This window comes from Choloepus didactylus, chromosome 15 (genome assembly GCF_015220235.1).
Source record: "Choloepus didactylus isolate mChoDid1 chromosome 15, mChoDid1.pri, whole genome shotgun sequence".
Lineage (NCBI taxonomy): Eukaryota > Metazoa > Chordata > Mammalia > Pilosa > Megalonychidae > Choloepus > Choloepus didactylus.
This window is the reverse complement of record NC_051321.1, coordinates 81,716,055-81,731,733: the sequence shown is the minus strand read 5'-3', so window position 1 is coordinate 81,731,733 and position 15,679 is coordinate 81,716,055. Positions and strand designations below refer to the sequence as shown.

At 51.6% G+C, this 15,679-nt stretch overlaps 1 protein-coding gene across 1 annotated transcript in view; it reads left to right on the top strand.

Annotated features, from left to right (window-relative positions):
- Positions 1-15,679, top strand: part of GRID1 (glutamate ionotropic receptor delta type subunit 1) — a 737,595-nt gene that overhangs the window by 218,620 nt on the left and 503,296 nt on the right. The window contains exon 4 of the mRNA XM_037804973.1: positions 10,918-11,123. Within this exon, the coding sequence (XP_037660901.1) occupies positions 10,918-11,123 (206 nt within the window). The remainder of the gene's footprint in view (positions 1-10,917; positions 11,124-15,679) is intronic.

Genomic DNA, 15,679 nt, shown 5'->3' with positions numbered 1-15,679 from the left:
ATATATGTACATTACAGATGGTAAAATATTCTTTATAAGTACTGTCTGTGCTTGGGCCTTTCTCAGAAATTGGAAATAGTAGGGGAGGCAATTTGAGATGTGTTCTTTCGTTTCAATTACTTTTCAGAAAGAAAGTATTTAAAGTACCCAGTGACTCTTTGATTTTTTTTTTTTTTTCCAGGAGTAGGGAAATAGTCACAGCCATAATCTTAAATTGAAAAAAGAAAGCTTTTGCCCGACTTCCTGTTTTCACCTGGGAGGACTTCACGTGCTCACTGGGTGGTTTCCAGCATCTCACTGGCCTTCGGGCTGGTTCTTGCTTTGTTTGAATTAAGTCCCACACACTTTTACTGCCCCTGAGGCTGTGCTAAGTCCTTGGGGCCTGGGAGTTGGACAGAGAAATGAGGGTGACCTGGTACCTGCTTCTCATTTACTCTAGTTGTTAAATTTGAGGGAGGCATTAATTAACTCTGGTTAGAAGCTCCGAGATGGTGTGTAGGGGAGCAATAGCCAGGGAAGGGCAAAGGGCTTCTTTTCCTCGAGTACAGGGTGCGTGGTTGCTGGAAGTAGTGGTGGTGGAGCTGGAGACGGAGGCACAAAAACAAAACCAGAGGGTGCGACTGGGGCCAGTGTCTCCTAGGTGTCAGGCTAAGAGGTATGGTGTTTGTTTCGTGTACAGTAATAAAGTCTCCGGAAGGCTTTTTGTTTGCTCGCAATTGATTGATGCCTTTAAGGATGTTCCTTTCTTGGCCTCTTTTGAATAGTCTTGTGCTGCTCATAGAGAATTCTCCAGGAGGGCTAGCGCGTGAGCAGATGTGAACCTTAGAGAGAGCTTTCTGGCGGAAGGCATTGATTGGAGGGGCGGACGCCAGGGTCTGGGACTTTGGAGGAGACTGTTGTGGAATTCTGGGAGGAGAACAAGGTGCCCTGAAGCTGGGAAAGGAGAGTGGAGATGATCAGGAGGAAACGTTGAGGGGCCTGGGTGAGCCTCGGCTGTGGGCGTGTGCGGCATTGCTGTTCTCAGAGCCTGGGCTGGCAACAGGGAACAGGGGACTCGATCGCAGGCATGGTGGGGGATGCCAGCGGGAAGTGCAGGGTTGGCTGGGAAGGTGACCAGGGCGGCTTGGGGGGAGGTGTCCTAGTTTGCCCGAGCTGCTATGACAAACACCACACAGTGCGGTTGGCTTACACCCAGGAATTTATGGGCTCACGGTTTCGGAGGTTAGCAGTCCACGATCAAGGCATTAGCAAGGCCATGTGTTCTCCCCCAGTTTTTGGTTTTCCGGGGACTGGCTGCTGGCCGTCCTTGGATCTCTTTGGCCCAAGGCAATGTCCTCTCCTTTCTTCCTTGAGTGATTCCTGGGTTCCCTTTTAAGGCCTCCATAATCTAGATTAAAACCCACCCTCATTCAGTTGGGCCACACCTTAGCTAAAAGGAACATCTCCAGAAGGTCCTATTCATGCTGAGTTCACACCCACAGTGATGCAATGAAGAACATGTCTGTGTTGGGGTACAGGATTCCATTGACCCCAGGAGGAGATTGGGAAGTAGGTGGGAGCAGAAGGGCCACCCTCATGGGGCCTGTTCCTGGCCAGCCCGGCAGTCCCCTCCTGCCCAACATTTGTGCCCTCCAGTGCACTATCCTGTTGGAATGTATCTTGTTTTCCATTTGTTTATTTGTCCTGGCCTGTTCTCTTGCCCCTGCAATGCAAGTTCCATGGCAGCAGGAACACCGTGGGTTCATTCATTCATTCTCCCCACAGCTAGAAGGGTGAATGGCAAGAGAAGGCTCTCAGTGAACATTGGAGGGAATAAAGGAGTGGGTGAGTGTTGATGGGGTGCAGCTGGGGGCTCTTGGCCAGGTCTGGGTATTGGAAAGACCCCTTGAGAGAGGTGAGGCCTATTTTGTGTCAGCCTGTTCCCGGGAATAATCACCTGCAGTTCCTTAGAGGAATGGACTTGCCCTGGCCCCGAGTCCCTGTGCTGCCTCCTTGCTCTCTCCTCGCTGGGGACTGTGGCCCTTTCCTACCCCTAAGGCCTCCTCCTTCTGTCACCTCTTCTCTGCCTCAGAGGCCAGGGCTGGGGCCGCATGAGGCCTAGAGGTGGCTCCTATCTGGCTTCCTCCCCTGGTAGGGTGGATCTGCTTGGGACCAGCTGCATCAACCCTCATGGCCGGGGCCAGGCTACCTGTGCAGGGGGATGGCTGAGGAAGGCCTGGCAAAGTCAAAGTCAGGAACACTGCTGTCCCGGGGGGCGGCCCCAACTCTGACCACATGTCCTTGTTCTTGTTCAGGGAATTCTCCTTCCCGGAGAGCAGCGCTTTCTGTGGGGTGGGGTGGGGGATGACGTTGCAAAACCAGTCTCTTGCAGAAAGAAAAGGACTTCTATTGGAGAGGCTGGTTTCCTTGGCCCCATTTCTTGGAGAACGGGGCAGGAGGGCTGCAAAGGGGGCGTGTGTGCTCTCTCTCTCCCCCCTTCTCCTTCTCCCCCGCCTCCCGTGAGTCTGGCCCCAGCCCTCATCGAGTGCTGAGTAAGCGCTTCAGAGGGCTGCAGCTGGGAGTTGACCTTTTCAGCCAAATGGGAGCAGGCAGCTGCCGCCCGGGCCGTGGTCCCCGGGAGAGCCACCTTCAGCCTGCATCAGGTAATCCAGGTGTGAGGAGCCAGGGCTGACAGAGATCCGAAATGCTCTCTGATGGCTCCGTCCCACAAGGGGTGGCCTGCATGGGAGCAGGAAATGCAGCTGCCGAGGTGTGCAGGAGCTCTGAGTGCCCTTTGTCCCAGTGGGTGCTGTGGGGTCCAAGACGGTGGCTGCCTGCCCACGGCCCCTCGTATTCCCCGAGGAAGAGAAATAGTCCTGCGGTTCGAAATGGGTCCAGGCAGAGCCACCTCGGGGAAGGGACTGGAGGGACTTCCTGTCCCCAGCCTGAGAGGACCGCCCTCCTGGTGTGGGGCAGGAGGTCCCCTGCAGCCATGCTAGTGGCCCTGCCAGGTGTACAGACCCATGTGCATGCACCTGGGGCCAGCCTGAGCCCTCCCAGGGGACCTGCCCAGGTAAGTGTGCAAGAAAGACATACCTCTGCAGACACTGTCCATCTTTGCCACCTTAAAGACACAGTTGCCTGGGAACACTGCTGGAAGAGGGGTGGGAGCTGCTGGATGGTGGGTCTCTGGATGTCACCTTCATGCCTGCCCCCAGGTGGGCTCTCGGCCCCCATCTGCCATCTTTGGGTCTGGGTCCTAGTGCACCAGAGCCGGGACCATGAGGCAGTGAGGACCGTTGGTGTCCAGTGGAAGAAACAAGCAGAAGCTGTCCGTGGACACTTGGCCTGGCCATGGGGCTGGCTCACTGGGGACATAGCTGTGAGTGGTGTAGCTGTTTAACCTTACACTTAAGATTTCATGAGGTAATATCAGATAAAATGCATGCAATTACTGGGGCTTATCAGTTAGTTATTGCTGTGAAACCAACCACTTCAAAGCGTGGTGGCTTTAGAGCACCAGCCGTTTGTTATTTTTTATGAGTCCAGTGGTCAGCTGGGCCTAGGCCCCGTTCTGCCAGCCTGTGGCTGGGGGCGGCTGAGGCCAATTCAGTCTCCTCCAGGTGTCACTCACTTCCTTCCAGCAGGCCAGCCTGGGGCTGTCTTCCGGGCATCACAGGGTCTTAGAGAGGACATGGAGGTGCACCAACCCCTACTCAAACCTTGGCTTGTGTCTTGTAGACCAAAGCAGGCCATGTGGCCCAGCCCAGAGTGGGAGCTGGAGGGGATGTCAGAACTACAGGACAACAGTGTGGGCAGAGGGTGCCAATACTGGGGGCCCGAATGCACTGACTCTCCTGTATTTGGAAAAGCTGTTTGCACTGGGCTGGGTAGAATGTGGTTTCTCAGGTGGTGCAGTGCAGTAGAACTTTCCATGATGATGGAAATGTTTTCTATCTTAACTGTCCAATATAGTAGCTCTGGGTGGCTACAGAGCACTTGAAGTGTGATCAGTGCAACCAGGCAACTGAATTTTATTTAATTTTAATTAATTTCAGTAGCTACTGTATAGGAGAGCCCTGAACTGGCGGGTGGGGTGGGGACATCACTGGCCCAGGCACGCCCAGCCCAGGAGCCCACTGCTGGCTTTGGCCTGGGCAGCTGCCCAGCGCTGAGGTGTTCTTGAGCTAACATTCGGCGAGCGTGAGCTGTGCTGCGCTCAGGAGGGGCGGGGCCTGGGGCTGGCACCAGCACTGTTGTCTAGTTGGGGCCCCCTCATCCTGTTGCATTTCTGCGTCTTGGCACATCTGCCCTGCTGCTCCCTCTGATCCATTAAGAAGCTCTAAAGAACCTCTTCACCATTTTTCTTTCAGGAGACCTTGGGGCCCCAGCTGTCCAGAGCAGGCTGATGGGGACTGACTGGCCTCTCTGTGAATTGAGGGGCATCCATAGCCGGGACCCAAGGCCCTGGGCAGGCGTAAGGCACTGCGCCGTGGTCCTCACTCGGTCCTCTATGCCCATTCAGCAGCTTTGGGGGAGCCCCCTCCACGCCATGTTGTCCTTGCCCTGGGCTTGGAGAAGATGGCTGTTCCGGTTTGCTAAAGCTGCCTTTATGCAAAACACCAGAAACAGATTGGCTTTTTTTTTTTTAATAATAAATTTTATTTTGAAATAAGTTCAATCTTACAGGAACAGTTGTAAAAACAGTACAAACCCCATACATAGAACTCCATCATACCCCAACCCCCCTCCCCTGATACCCCGATCCATCACCCTTAATATCCTGTCACACCACTGTCTCTTTCTTTCCCTCCCTCCCTAACACCCATCATCTATTGCTCTGTCCTCTGAACATATGAGAGCAAGCTGCACATATCTTTGAACAAACAATATAATTCACATATACCTTTCCCATGGACAAGAACATTATTTTATGCAATCTCATTAAACACAGCTAAGAAGTTCAAGAAATTCAACATTGATATAAAGCTTACATTCTATATTTCCTTTTTTTTTTTCCTGTGTCCCATCTGTGTTCCTTTGAGCTTCCTCTCCTCCAACCTCAGATCCCATCCAGGATCATCCTTGGCAATTAATTGTCATCTATTTAGACTGTCTTATTTTTTTTTTTTTCCATTGTGGAAAGATATATATAGCCTAAATCTTCCTATTCCATCCCTCCCTAGCATTCCATTAGTGGGATTAATCACATTTAGAATGTTGCAATGCTATCACCTTCCGACCATCCATTTCTAGAAGTTTCCCTTCACCCCAAACAAAAACCCTACTCTTATTTCTTAACTCCCCATTGCCCCTTCCCCCACTTCTTGGAACCCTTACTCTACTTTTCATCTCTATGGTCATATTCTCTGATACTTTCTTTGTGTTTATCATGGGGCTTAAATTTTAACGTCTTAAATCTATAACAATCTTGTTTTTCTTTGATACCAACTTAACTTCAATAGGACACGTAAGCTGTGTTCCTATACTCCTCCATTCCCCCACCTTTATGTAGTTCTTGTCAACAACTACATATTTTACATTGAGTCCAAAACCGCTGATTTACCATTACAGTTTATGTATTTTAGATCCTGTAGGAAGTAAATAGTGGAGTTATAAATCAACAATACAGTAGTATTGGTCTTTATATTTACCATGTGATCTTTACTGGAAATCTTTATTTCTTCATGTGGTTTCAGACAATTGTTTAGTGTCCCTTCCTTTCAGCCTGCTGAGGACTGATCTACTGGTGATGAAGTCCCTCAGCTTTTGATTATCTGGGAATGTTTTCATCTCCCCCTCATTTTTATCCTTCAGGCTTTTGTGAATTCTCCAAGTCTCTGATGGTTATTGACTTCTATTTGCATTCCATTGTGGTCAGAGAATGTGCTTTGAACAAATTCATTTTTTTATTTTTTATTTTATTGAGGCTTGTTTTTATGTCCCCGCATGCAGTCCATTCTGGAGAAAGATCCGTGATCACTAGTGAAGGACATGTGTCCCAGTGACCTGGGATGTAATATTCTATATATGTCTGTTAAAAGTCTCTATCTCTCTCTCTCATTTCTTTGTTTCTCTGTCGGTAGGGCTCGCTTTAGTATCTGAAGTAGGGCAGGTCTTTTATTAACAAACTCTCTCAGCATTTGTTTGTCTGTGAAAAATTTAAGCTCTCCCTCAAATTTGAAGGAGAGTTTTGCTGGATAAAGTATTCTTGGTTGGAAATTTTTCTCTCTCAGAATTTTAAATATGTCATGCCACTGCCTTCTCGCCTCCCTGGTGGCCGCTGAGTAGTCACTACTTAGTCCTATGTTGTTTCCTTTGTATGTGGTGAATTGCTTTTCTCTTGCTGCTTTCAGAACTTGTTCCTTCTCTTCAGTATTTGACAGTCTGATCAGAATATGCCTTGGAGTGGGTTTGTTTGAATTTATTCTATTTGGAGTTCGCTGGGCATTTATGCTCTGTGTGTTTATATTGTGTAGAAGGTTTGGGAAGTTTTCCCCAACAATTTCTTTGAATACTCTTTCTAGACCTTTACCCTTCTCTTCCCCTTCTGGGACACCAATGAGTCTTAAATTTGGACGCTTTATTTTATTTGTCATATCCCTGAGATCCATTTCAATTTTTTCAATTTTTTTCCCCATTCTTTCTTTTGTTCTTTCATTTTCTGTTCTGTGCTCCTCAAGGAGGCTGAGGCTGAGTTGTTGTTCAACTTCCTCTAATCTTGTATTATGAGTATCCAGAGTCTTTTTAATTTGGCCTACAGTTTCTTTAATTTCCATAAGATCTTCTATTTTTTTATTTACTCTTGCAATATCTTCTTTATGCTCTTCTAGGGTCTTCTTTATGTCTTTTATATTCTGTGCCATGCTCTTCTTCAAGTCTTTTATATCCTGTGCCATGCTCTCATTGCCTGTCTGTAGTTCTTTGATTAATTCTGCCAGGAACTGTGTGTCTTTGGATCTTTTGATTTGAGTGTTTGGGTTCAGGTTCTCCATGTTGTCTGGTTTTATCATATGCTTTAAGGTTTTCTGTTGTTTTTGGCCTCTTGGCATTTGCTTTACTTGATCTTTAATTTGTTAGAATTGCAGCTTGGTGACATACACTTTCTCTAACCAACCAGCAGATGGCGTCTGTGAGTCACTTATTCCCCTCAAGTCAGTTCTCCCCAACTTTGTGGTGTGTGGGGATCTGATTCTTTTGGGGTCCAATTGATACACTTAATTTGGGTGTGTTGTCGGTGCTTTCTGCCCTCAATGAGGGGCATGTGCCTGAGTGGTTAGGGAGGAAGGGCAGGTTAATCAGACCTCCCAGGTGTTCCCAGAGATTTAAGGCTGTTCTCTGCTGCTGACACAAAAGTCCTTGGTATTAGCGTAGGTTTCCTGGGATTTCCGAGCGGTTCCCCCCTCCCTGCTGTGCTTTTCCAGGACCTCTGCTGAGGTGGGGAGGGCTGTGCCACATCACAAGTGAGCGCTGGCCTCCAGGGAAGCCCTGGGCCGCCGGGCTGTGTAGGGGTGTTCCCAGCCCGCTTCAAAGATGGTTGAATGGGACGCGTTAACTTCCCCCTTTCTGCACGCTCCACTCTCCCAGCTCCGGGACAATCAGCTGTGGGTGTATTCAAGGCCACTGTCCACGGCCGATATTGTGTAGTGTGAGCAATGCTGTGGGAAAGACTCCCTGTCAGGCTGGGTTTCTTGGCTCGGCTCTGTGCTGTGTGTTTGGCCCCGGGCAGGAGCAGCCCTGCCCGCTGGGGAGACGGCTGCAAGTCATGCATCTCCTGTTTGCTCCCCTGGACCTGAGACAATCAGCAGTGGGTGTGGGAAGGGGTATCCTCCACCCCAGACACCGAGCGTTAGTCCAGACCGCTCCCGTCTTATCTGCAGCTGTTCCCGTTCTTTTTTTTAAAAACGCCAACCCTCCGTTTCCCCACACCGCAGCGTGGCCGAGGGACTCAGCCGACACATTCACTTGTTTCAGAATGTAGACTCCTGGTTTCACCAAACGCACGTTCCCTGTGGCTTTAGCAGAACTTGTCTGGCTAGTGCTACTCTGGAAGTGGTGTTCTGGGTCCTTTCTGTTTTTTTATCTAGTGTTTTCCGCGGAGGTGTTTTTTTCTCTGTCTCACCTAGTCGCCATCTTAGGTTCCTCCCCCAACAGATTGGCTTTTATAAAGGGGGTTTGTTTGGTTACAAAGTTACAGTCTTAAGGCCATAAAGTGTCCACGGTAAGGCGTCAACAATAGGGTACCTTCACTGGAGGATGGCCAATGGTGTCCAGAAAACTTCTGTTAGCTGGGAAGACACGTGGTTGGTCTCTGCTTGCTCCCAGGTTGCATTTCAAAATGGTTTTCTCCAAAATGTCAGCTTTCAACAGCCATCTTCAAAATGTCTCTCACATGCAGCTCTGAGGTCTTTCTGTTTGTGAGCCCCTTTATAAGACTCCGGTGAACTAATCAAGGCCCATACTGAATGGGCAGAGCCACATGTCCATGGAGACATTCAATCAGATCACACCCTAACCAAAGGTGTCACTCGCAGTTGGGTGGGTCACATCTCCATGGAGACAACCTAATCCCAGTATCCCACGAGACTGGACTAAAAAATCATGGCCTTTTCTGAGGGACATAATATATCCAAACTGGCACAATGGACTTTCCCATTCCCTGTCACCTCCTTGCCCTCTTGGCCAGTGGTGTCTGGGCACAGGGCTGTGCCTCAGGGAGCAAGGCTGCTGACAGGTGAGTGTAACGCTGAGTGCATGGCCGGCCTTGCAGGCAGGTGCCACGGTCTTGAGTGCCGGTCACACAGCTCCCACTTCCAGGAGGGCTCCCGGATTCCTGCTTGGGCACTGCCGTGCCCCTTGGCCTGGACTAGTTAGGATGCTTCCCCTATGCCTCCAAAGCACAGGCCCCAGGATCACAGCTGGTAAAAGCTGCAGGAGTTGCAACGCCTCATACCAAAGAGCTCTTCACGGGCATGAAAATGGTTGTCAGTGATTTTCATCCCCATTTTATAGATGAGCAAACTGAGGTACAGAGGGTCCGGATGATTGGCTGGGTGTTTAACGACTGTCCTAAATGCTGAGTGTCAGTGTGTGTGGCAGGCTTGCAGACTCTCGTCCTGGGCTTTCCCGAGGTTTGGAACAAGGGTGCTGCTCACAGCCTTCCCCAGCCCCCTGACACCCCGAGTCATAACTGCCTTGGTGCCCTGCTCTCCTCCCTGACCCCTTGCTTGGATGTCCACAACCGCCCTTGTTACGGCCCAGCTGGACCTAGATTTCCTGAGAAGCCCTCGCTCCTGCTGAGGCTGGGAGCCTGGAGTCCCCTGCAGCCGCTGTACATCCTGGCACATGTGCAACCCAACACGTTGGCAAAGGACGTGAAGCCAAAGTTTGGGAATGAAACTGGTTGGAGAAACACAATCAGGCCAAATTAACAATGTTCGCTTTGATTTTGATTCTCGGTGACTGGGTGAGCCAGGGCGAGCTACAGGAGCCCCCCAGGTACAGGAGCATGGGTGGCTTGTGGAATCTAGAGCAGCCTGCAGGAGGCCTGCCCCAGGCCCCAGGAGCACAGCCAGGGGGTGTGGGACGGAGGCAGGCCTTGCCTTTGGGAGGGGGATTGCAGGAGGGCCAAACTAAGGAAACATCCCAGGCTTTGAAAAAAAGCCAATTGGTTGAGACTTCAGGCTGCAAGTGACAGAAACCCAACTTAAGTTGGCTCAGGCAAGATAGGAAATTGATTGGCTCGTGGAGCCAAAGAATGTGGGAGAAGCAGGCTTCAGTTCCAGTTGGATCCAGAGACTTGAATGACTGTTCTCACTCTCGGACGTGCTTGCTGTGGCGCTGGCTTCATATTGGGCAGGCCACCCTTTGGGGAAGCCAGATGGCTTTGCAGGATTGCTGAGAGAAGATTTAGGCACTGGTTTAAAAAAAAAAAATCCCTAGCACTTCCCATCCTGTGCAAGTGTAGATTTGGGCTCCAGGCTCCCTTCTGGACTGCTATCCCCTGGGAATTTATTCCAGCTCCCCCTGCTCCTTTCTTCTTGGGCTTGAGTTCTGACGTCATGGCAACTGCAGGGAAAGAGCAAGCTTCTTTCCCAGGTGCTCCAGCCATGTTGGGTCATCTGATCATCCCTGAACCAGTTAAGCTGTGACATCTTGATGGGCCAGGCTTGTGTCACACGGCTTGGAGTGACATTCCCGTGGAAAGAGAGTAGGGCAGGAGTGTTGCATCAAGGAAAACCAGGGTGCCATTAGCATGGTAGGAATCCAGGCCCCCCGAAACAAGACAGGGCCCCAAGCCTCAGGGCTGGGTTGTAAGAGCACAGGGTGTTCAGCCACAGGCACAGGGCTGGAAGGTATCCAGGGCTTGAACTGGGCCAGGTCCTGAGGCTGTAACAGCTTAGGGCAGGCGGTGGCCCCAAATGGCCAGGGAGGATCAAGATCCTCAATTTTGGGGAGCAGAGGGATGTGGAGGTGACCGGGGGCCAGGGACCAGCAGCACATGTAACCTCGTGGACAGAACTGTGAGGACTGGGCGCCTTGGATGAAAACGGTAGGGAGGAAAGTGGAGTTTATTGTAAAGAAGCCTGTTCTGGCCTCAGGACCTGTGGGACACAAGACGTGTCCCCCATAGAGGGGGATTCTCATCCTGGGCCTGGATGCTATAGAGGGACAATGGGACTGTATGAGTGTCCTCTAACCTCCAGCCACTGTGGCCAACTCTAGTCCTCGTATCTGCTCACCTCGGCAATATCCTTGGTGTATCCCGACTCCTGGCCCCAGCCCAGGCCTCTCCATCTTCTCCCAGGGCCTCCGAGGAGAGTGGAGAGTGTTTTTGGCCATGCCCTCCATGGGTTGGGGAATTTGGGACTTGGATGCCCTCCCACATCCCCTCCTATTTAAAGACGGATTCTCTTCTCCTCTTCTCCCACTGTGCAGATATCCGTGGGCTCCAAAGCTTCCTGGACCAGGCTTCACGGCTGGGCCTTGACGTCTCTTTACAAAAGGTGGACAAGAACATCAGCCACGTGTTCACCAGCCTCTTCACCACGATGAAGACGGAGGAGCTGAACCGGTACCGTGACACGCTCCGCCGTGCCATCCTGCTGCTCAGCCCCCAGGGAGCCCACGCCTTCATCAACGAGGTGGGTGAGTGGGCACCGTGGCCGCGGCAGGAGCCTGGGGGCACGGGGGCTCATGGGGGCTCACGGGGGCTGCAGGATGCGGTCCCTTCATGCTGGACTGCAACAGGCGTGGGGGGGACCCATGGAAGCTCGGCTGCACACGGCCATCGAGGGGCAGACTCCCGAGCCTGGCTTTCCCCCTGTTTGATCCCAGACTTTGGGAGTCTGGTGGGGGTGTGTGCACCTGATGGGAAGCCTTTTTATAAGTAACTGCCTGAGATTTCGGGGGCAAAATTCCGGCTATAAATTATATATATATATTTCCTTTAAAATTTTTCTCTTTGCTGACAGGTGTTAGCCTTTAGGAATAAAGTAAATTTCCAGCTCTCTGCTGTGGAGGTGCACAGCTCTGCCTGGGGATTTGTTAGTACCTGGAGAAGGTGTCTTTTGCATTTTGCCAAGTGATGCATTGTGTGTGTGTGTATTATTTTATTTTATTTTATTTTTTGGTGCCTGGACTAATCAGCTGCTTTAAACACCTCTATTAAGGGTTAGGAACTTCTAATAAACAGTGCACATAGCAGTTAAGCCAAAGATCCGTTAATTTGAAACAGATGACCACGATGTACATTTTGAACTGTCTGATTGATGGCGTCCCCGATAGTGTAATGGCAGGGGGGTGATGAGCTGGGGTGGGCACGTCTCTGTCTGGCCTGGATTGGGATGTGGGGGGCCTGCTGGGGGCCTGGGGGCAGGGGTGGACTGAACGGACAACAAGGCAGCTGAATGCTCCCTGCTGTTTTCCTGCACAACCTCAGGTCCCTCCCTGATCCTCTCTGATTGAAAGTAAAATGAAGTGAAAGGCGGATTCACACTAATTCCATTGGATGGACTTTGCTTGCTCATTCCGCATCCCCCTTCAATTAATTATTGCTCACAAAAGGCCACCTTGTGCCTCAGGAACCAGCTTGAAGTCCACCATCTGAGAACTTCACATTCTGAACGGTTAATCTGGTGTGACTGGCCGGCCGTGCTGGCGCGATGGGCTGGTCGGGCCCCGGGCCCGCTGGTGGGCAGCCGGGCGGCAATGTCCTGCCGGCTCTGCGCGTTTTCACCAGAACTCGTTTCCCTGGATGAAGTGGTTCGTTTCAGTAGTGGGCAGCCGAGGATTAGCCACACATGGGTGTCCAGGCTTTCTCAGAATATTCCCAGCGGTACATTTCCAAAACTCTGATCTGCTAAGTCTCCCCAGCCCAGGTCTGCTCTGGCGGTGGCGCCAACCCCTTCCGTCCCAACTCACTCTCACCTCCTTGCCTCTCTCCTTGCATCCTTTCCTCCTTTTCCTCTGCTCTGCTGGCTGTTGAGGTTGGAAGTGGAAGGAACATTGGCCGTGGAGTTAAACAGATTTGGGGTCAAGACCCAGCTCCTTCACTTAGGGTTTGTGCTACCTTGGGTGACTCCAGCCTCAGTTTCTTCATCTGTAGACTGGGGATGAAGGAGAGAGTTCATAGGAAGCAGTTGGCAGTGGCTTCTCAAGAAGTAGCTGCTCTCTTTTCACTGCACGTACCAATACATTCCGCTTCCAAATGAATTCAGCCTCTTCCTCTGTTTCTAGGCCTTGCAAGGATTTGACACATAGCCAAGACTGGTAGCCTGAAAATATTATTTTCAAGTGGTTAACTATGTAAACTCCAGCTCCGTGCTGGCCTGTTGCCTTTGTGCTTCCCCAGACCATATTTGAAAGCTTTTGCTTTGCTAGGTGGGGCGGAGCTGGGGAGACCCCGCGGGTGTCGTCCCTATGTCGGGCAGGAGCGATGGGCCCTGGGAGCGGTGGCCTGGGGCTGCCGGAAGGAGGGATGCTTCTGCAGCGTTTGGTGCGGGCCCAGCTGCCCCTGTGGCTGCCCTTCAGCTCCCATCCACGAGCGTCTCTGTCCCTGGCCCCGTGCCCTGCCATCAGGCTGAGGAAGAACCATCGTGTCCTGGGCCACCATGCACCTGGCCCTTTTTGCACGTCTTCTCATCCTCACACAGCGCAGAGGAGGAAACTGCGACCGAAGACGTCAGATGACTTGCTGAGGGTCACACAAATAGCCACTAGAGGGACAGAACCCAAGCTCAGGCCAGGGCCCCCCACTTTTATGTCATTCTGCTGAGAACAGAAAGAACATAAGTTTTTTACAGGCACCATCATGGTTCAAATATGGCTGTGCTTGCTTCGTGGGGAAGGATGCAGTTTGACCGTCTCCAGCCAGGGTCTGGAGAGGTTTCAATGATGCCCATGCCCAGTGGATTTTATGGGAGTGTGCCAGTGTAGCTACTGAGTGGGGAGGGGAAGGAATGTGGACTCTGGAGTCGAGTATCAGCTGGACATCAAGTTGGCTGCCCGGCTGCAAGTCCCCTCGGAGGGGCCGGGGCTGCTGTCCCTGCCCAAAGGTGGCCTTTCACTGCCTGGGGGATTGTTGGGGCTTCTTGAGCAGACTATGTCAACCTCTTCTCTGCTACAACAAGGACAGATGATGTTCACAGGGTGACCCACTCCCAGGGATGTCCTGAATTTTATGAAACCCTGAACAATGTTACAAGGAAGTAAAAAGGCCTCCTAGCCCCCCATTTTGATGATATATTGACATTGTGCTCTGCAGACAGTGGCCTGGAGATAAGAGACTATGGGGTGTGGCATATGGGGTCTCCCAGCTCTACCTTCTGCCCTAGCCCAGGGGTAGGGGATGAGGAAGATGGACTCTGCTTGAGTTCTTTTCCTTTTTATTAAATGTAAATCCATTGCTAAGGATGGCGCGTTCACCGTTATGAGTGACGCGTTCTGCCTGACCCGCCTCTTGATGCCCAGGAGCCCACCAGGACGTCGATCTTCTGCTCTGGGGAGCTGCTGCTTCACGTGGGGTCCACAGCACGTCTGGCCATTGGGGGTGGTTCTCAGCCTGGTGGGCACAGGACCTACTACCCTCCCACCAGGGAACTTCCATTGCACGTGGGAACCACCCTGCAGGGGCAGCTGGACGTGGAGAGCCTGACCTTATGGTGGGCATTGGGGGCTGCAGCTGGCAGAGGCACTGAGCCTCTCTAAACCATCAGGCTCCCCTTGGGGAGACTGGGCCCAGGGGCAAGGGTGTGCTCTCCCAGTCCCTGGGGCTGCTCCTGGGGGCTGTCAGGGGCTCAGGCCATGGAGGGAGCTTTCCTCCAGCAGGGCCAGCTCTGCTCTGGGCCTGGGTTGGTGGTGGAGTTCTCTGGGTGTGGGAAGGGGGCTATTTCTAATTGCCCCCTGTTCTAGTTTGCTAATGCTGTCAGATTGCAAAACACCAGAAATTGATCAGCTTTTATAAAGGGGGTTTATTTGGTTACAGAGTTACAGTCTGAAGGCCATAAAGTGTCCAAGGTAAGTCATCAACAATCGGGTACCTTTATTGGAGGATGGCCAATGGTGTCCGGAAAACCTTTGTTAGCTGGGAAAGCACATGACTGGTGTCTGCTCCAGAGTTCTGGTTTCAAAATGGCTTTCTCCCAGGACATTCTTCTCTAGGCTGCAGTTCCTCAAAAATGTCACTCTTAGCTGCTCTTGGGGCATTTGTCTTAGCTTCTCCAGAGCAAGAGTCTGCTTTCAACGGCCTTCTTCAAACTGTCTCTCATCTGCAGCTCCTTTCTCAGCTTCCGTGCATTCTTCAGAGTGTCCCTCTTGGCTGTAGCAAGCTTGCTCCTTCTGTCTGAGTTTATATAGTGCTCTAGTAAACTAATCAAGGCCCATGCTGAGTGGGCGGGACCACACCTCCATGGAAACCATCCAATGAAAGATCTTGACCACAGTTGAGTGATCACATCTCCACGGAAACATCAATCAAAAGTCTCTAACCCAACCAACACCAATACGTTTCCTGCCCACACAAGACTGTATCAAAGATAATGGCATTTTGGGGGACATAATACATCCAAACCAGCACACTCCCCTAATTGGGCAGGGAGGTGTGCTCATTTTCTCCTGGTCTGGGCCTTGCATTCCTCCCTGGCCCCCGGCTGCTAAAGGGGGCTGCAGTGGAGGGTGACAGACCCCTGCAATGCCTGATAGCCTGGCTTGCCGGCTGGGGCACGTGGATGTGTGAGCATCCTCATCTCACTCTGGGCCACAGTATCCCTGAAACCATCGAGGTGACAGCAGCAGAGAGGGGCTGAGTGCCTTGCTCCTGGGAATCTTGTCTGTGGCTGCTGAAGCTTTCTCCATTCTGCCCATGGGTTCCTTCTTTCTTTTCTCCAGCAGTGAATGAGCCCCAACACTGTGCCAACTTCTGTGCTGGACACTGAGGCTATGGTCTGTCCCTGCTCTCCCAGGGCTCTGTGTTTGGAGTAACTAGAGCACCCCACCTGTACCTAGAGCCCCTCACCTGTGTCACACCCCCGTCACCTGTAATCAGAGTCTCTTACCTGTAATAGCCGAAGTGGGTAAATCCTGCGAGGACCCTGAGGATGGAGCAGTGCCTTCTGGCCAGGGAGAGATGGGGATGCTCACAGGGGCAGGGGAAGCTCCTTGGAGTGGGTGATGCTGGGTCTGGGTCTATAGGAATGAACTT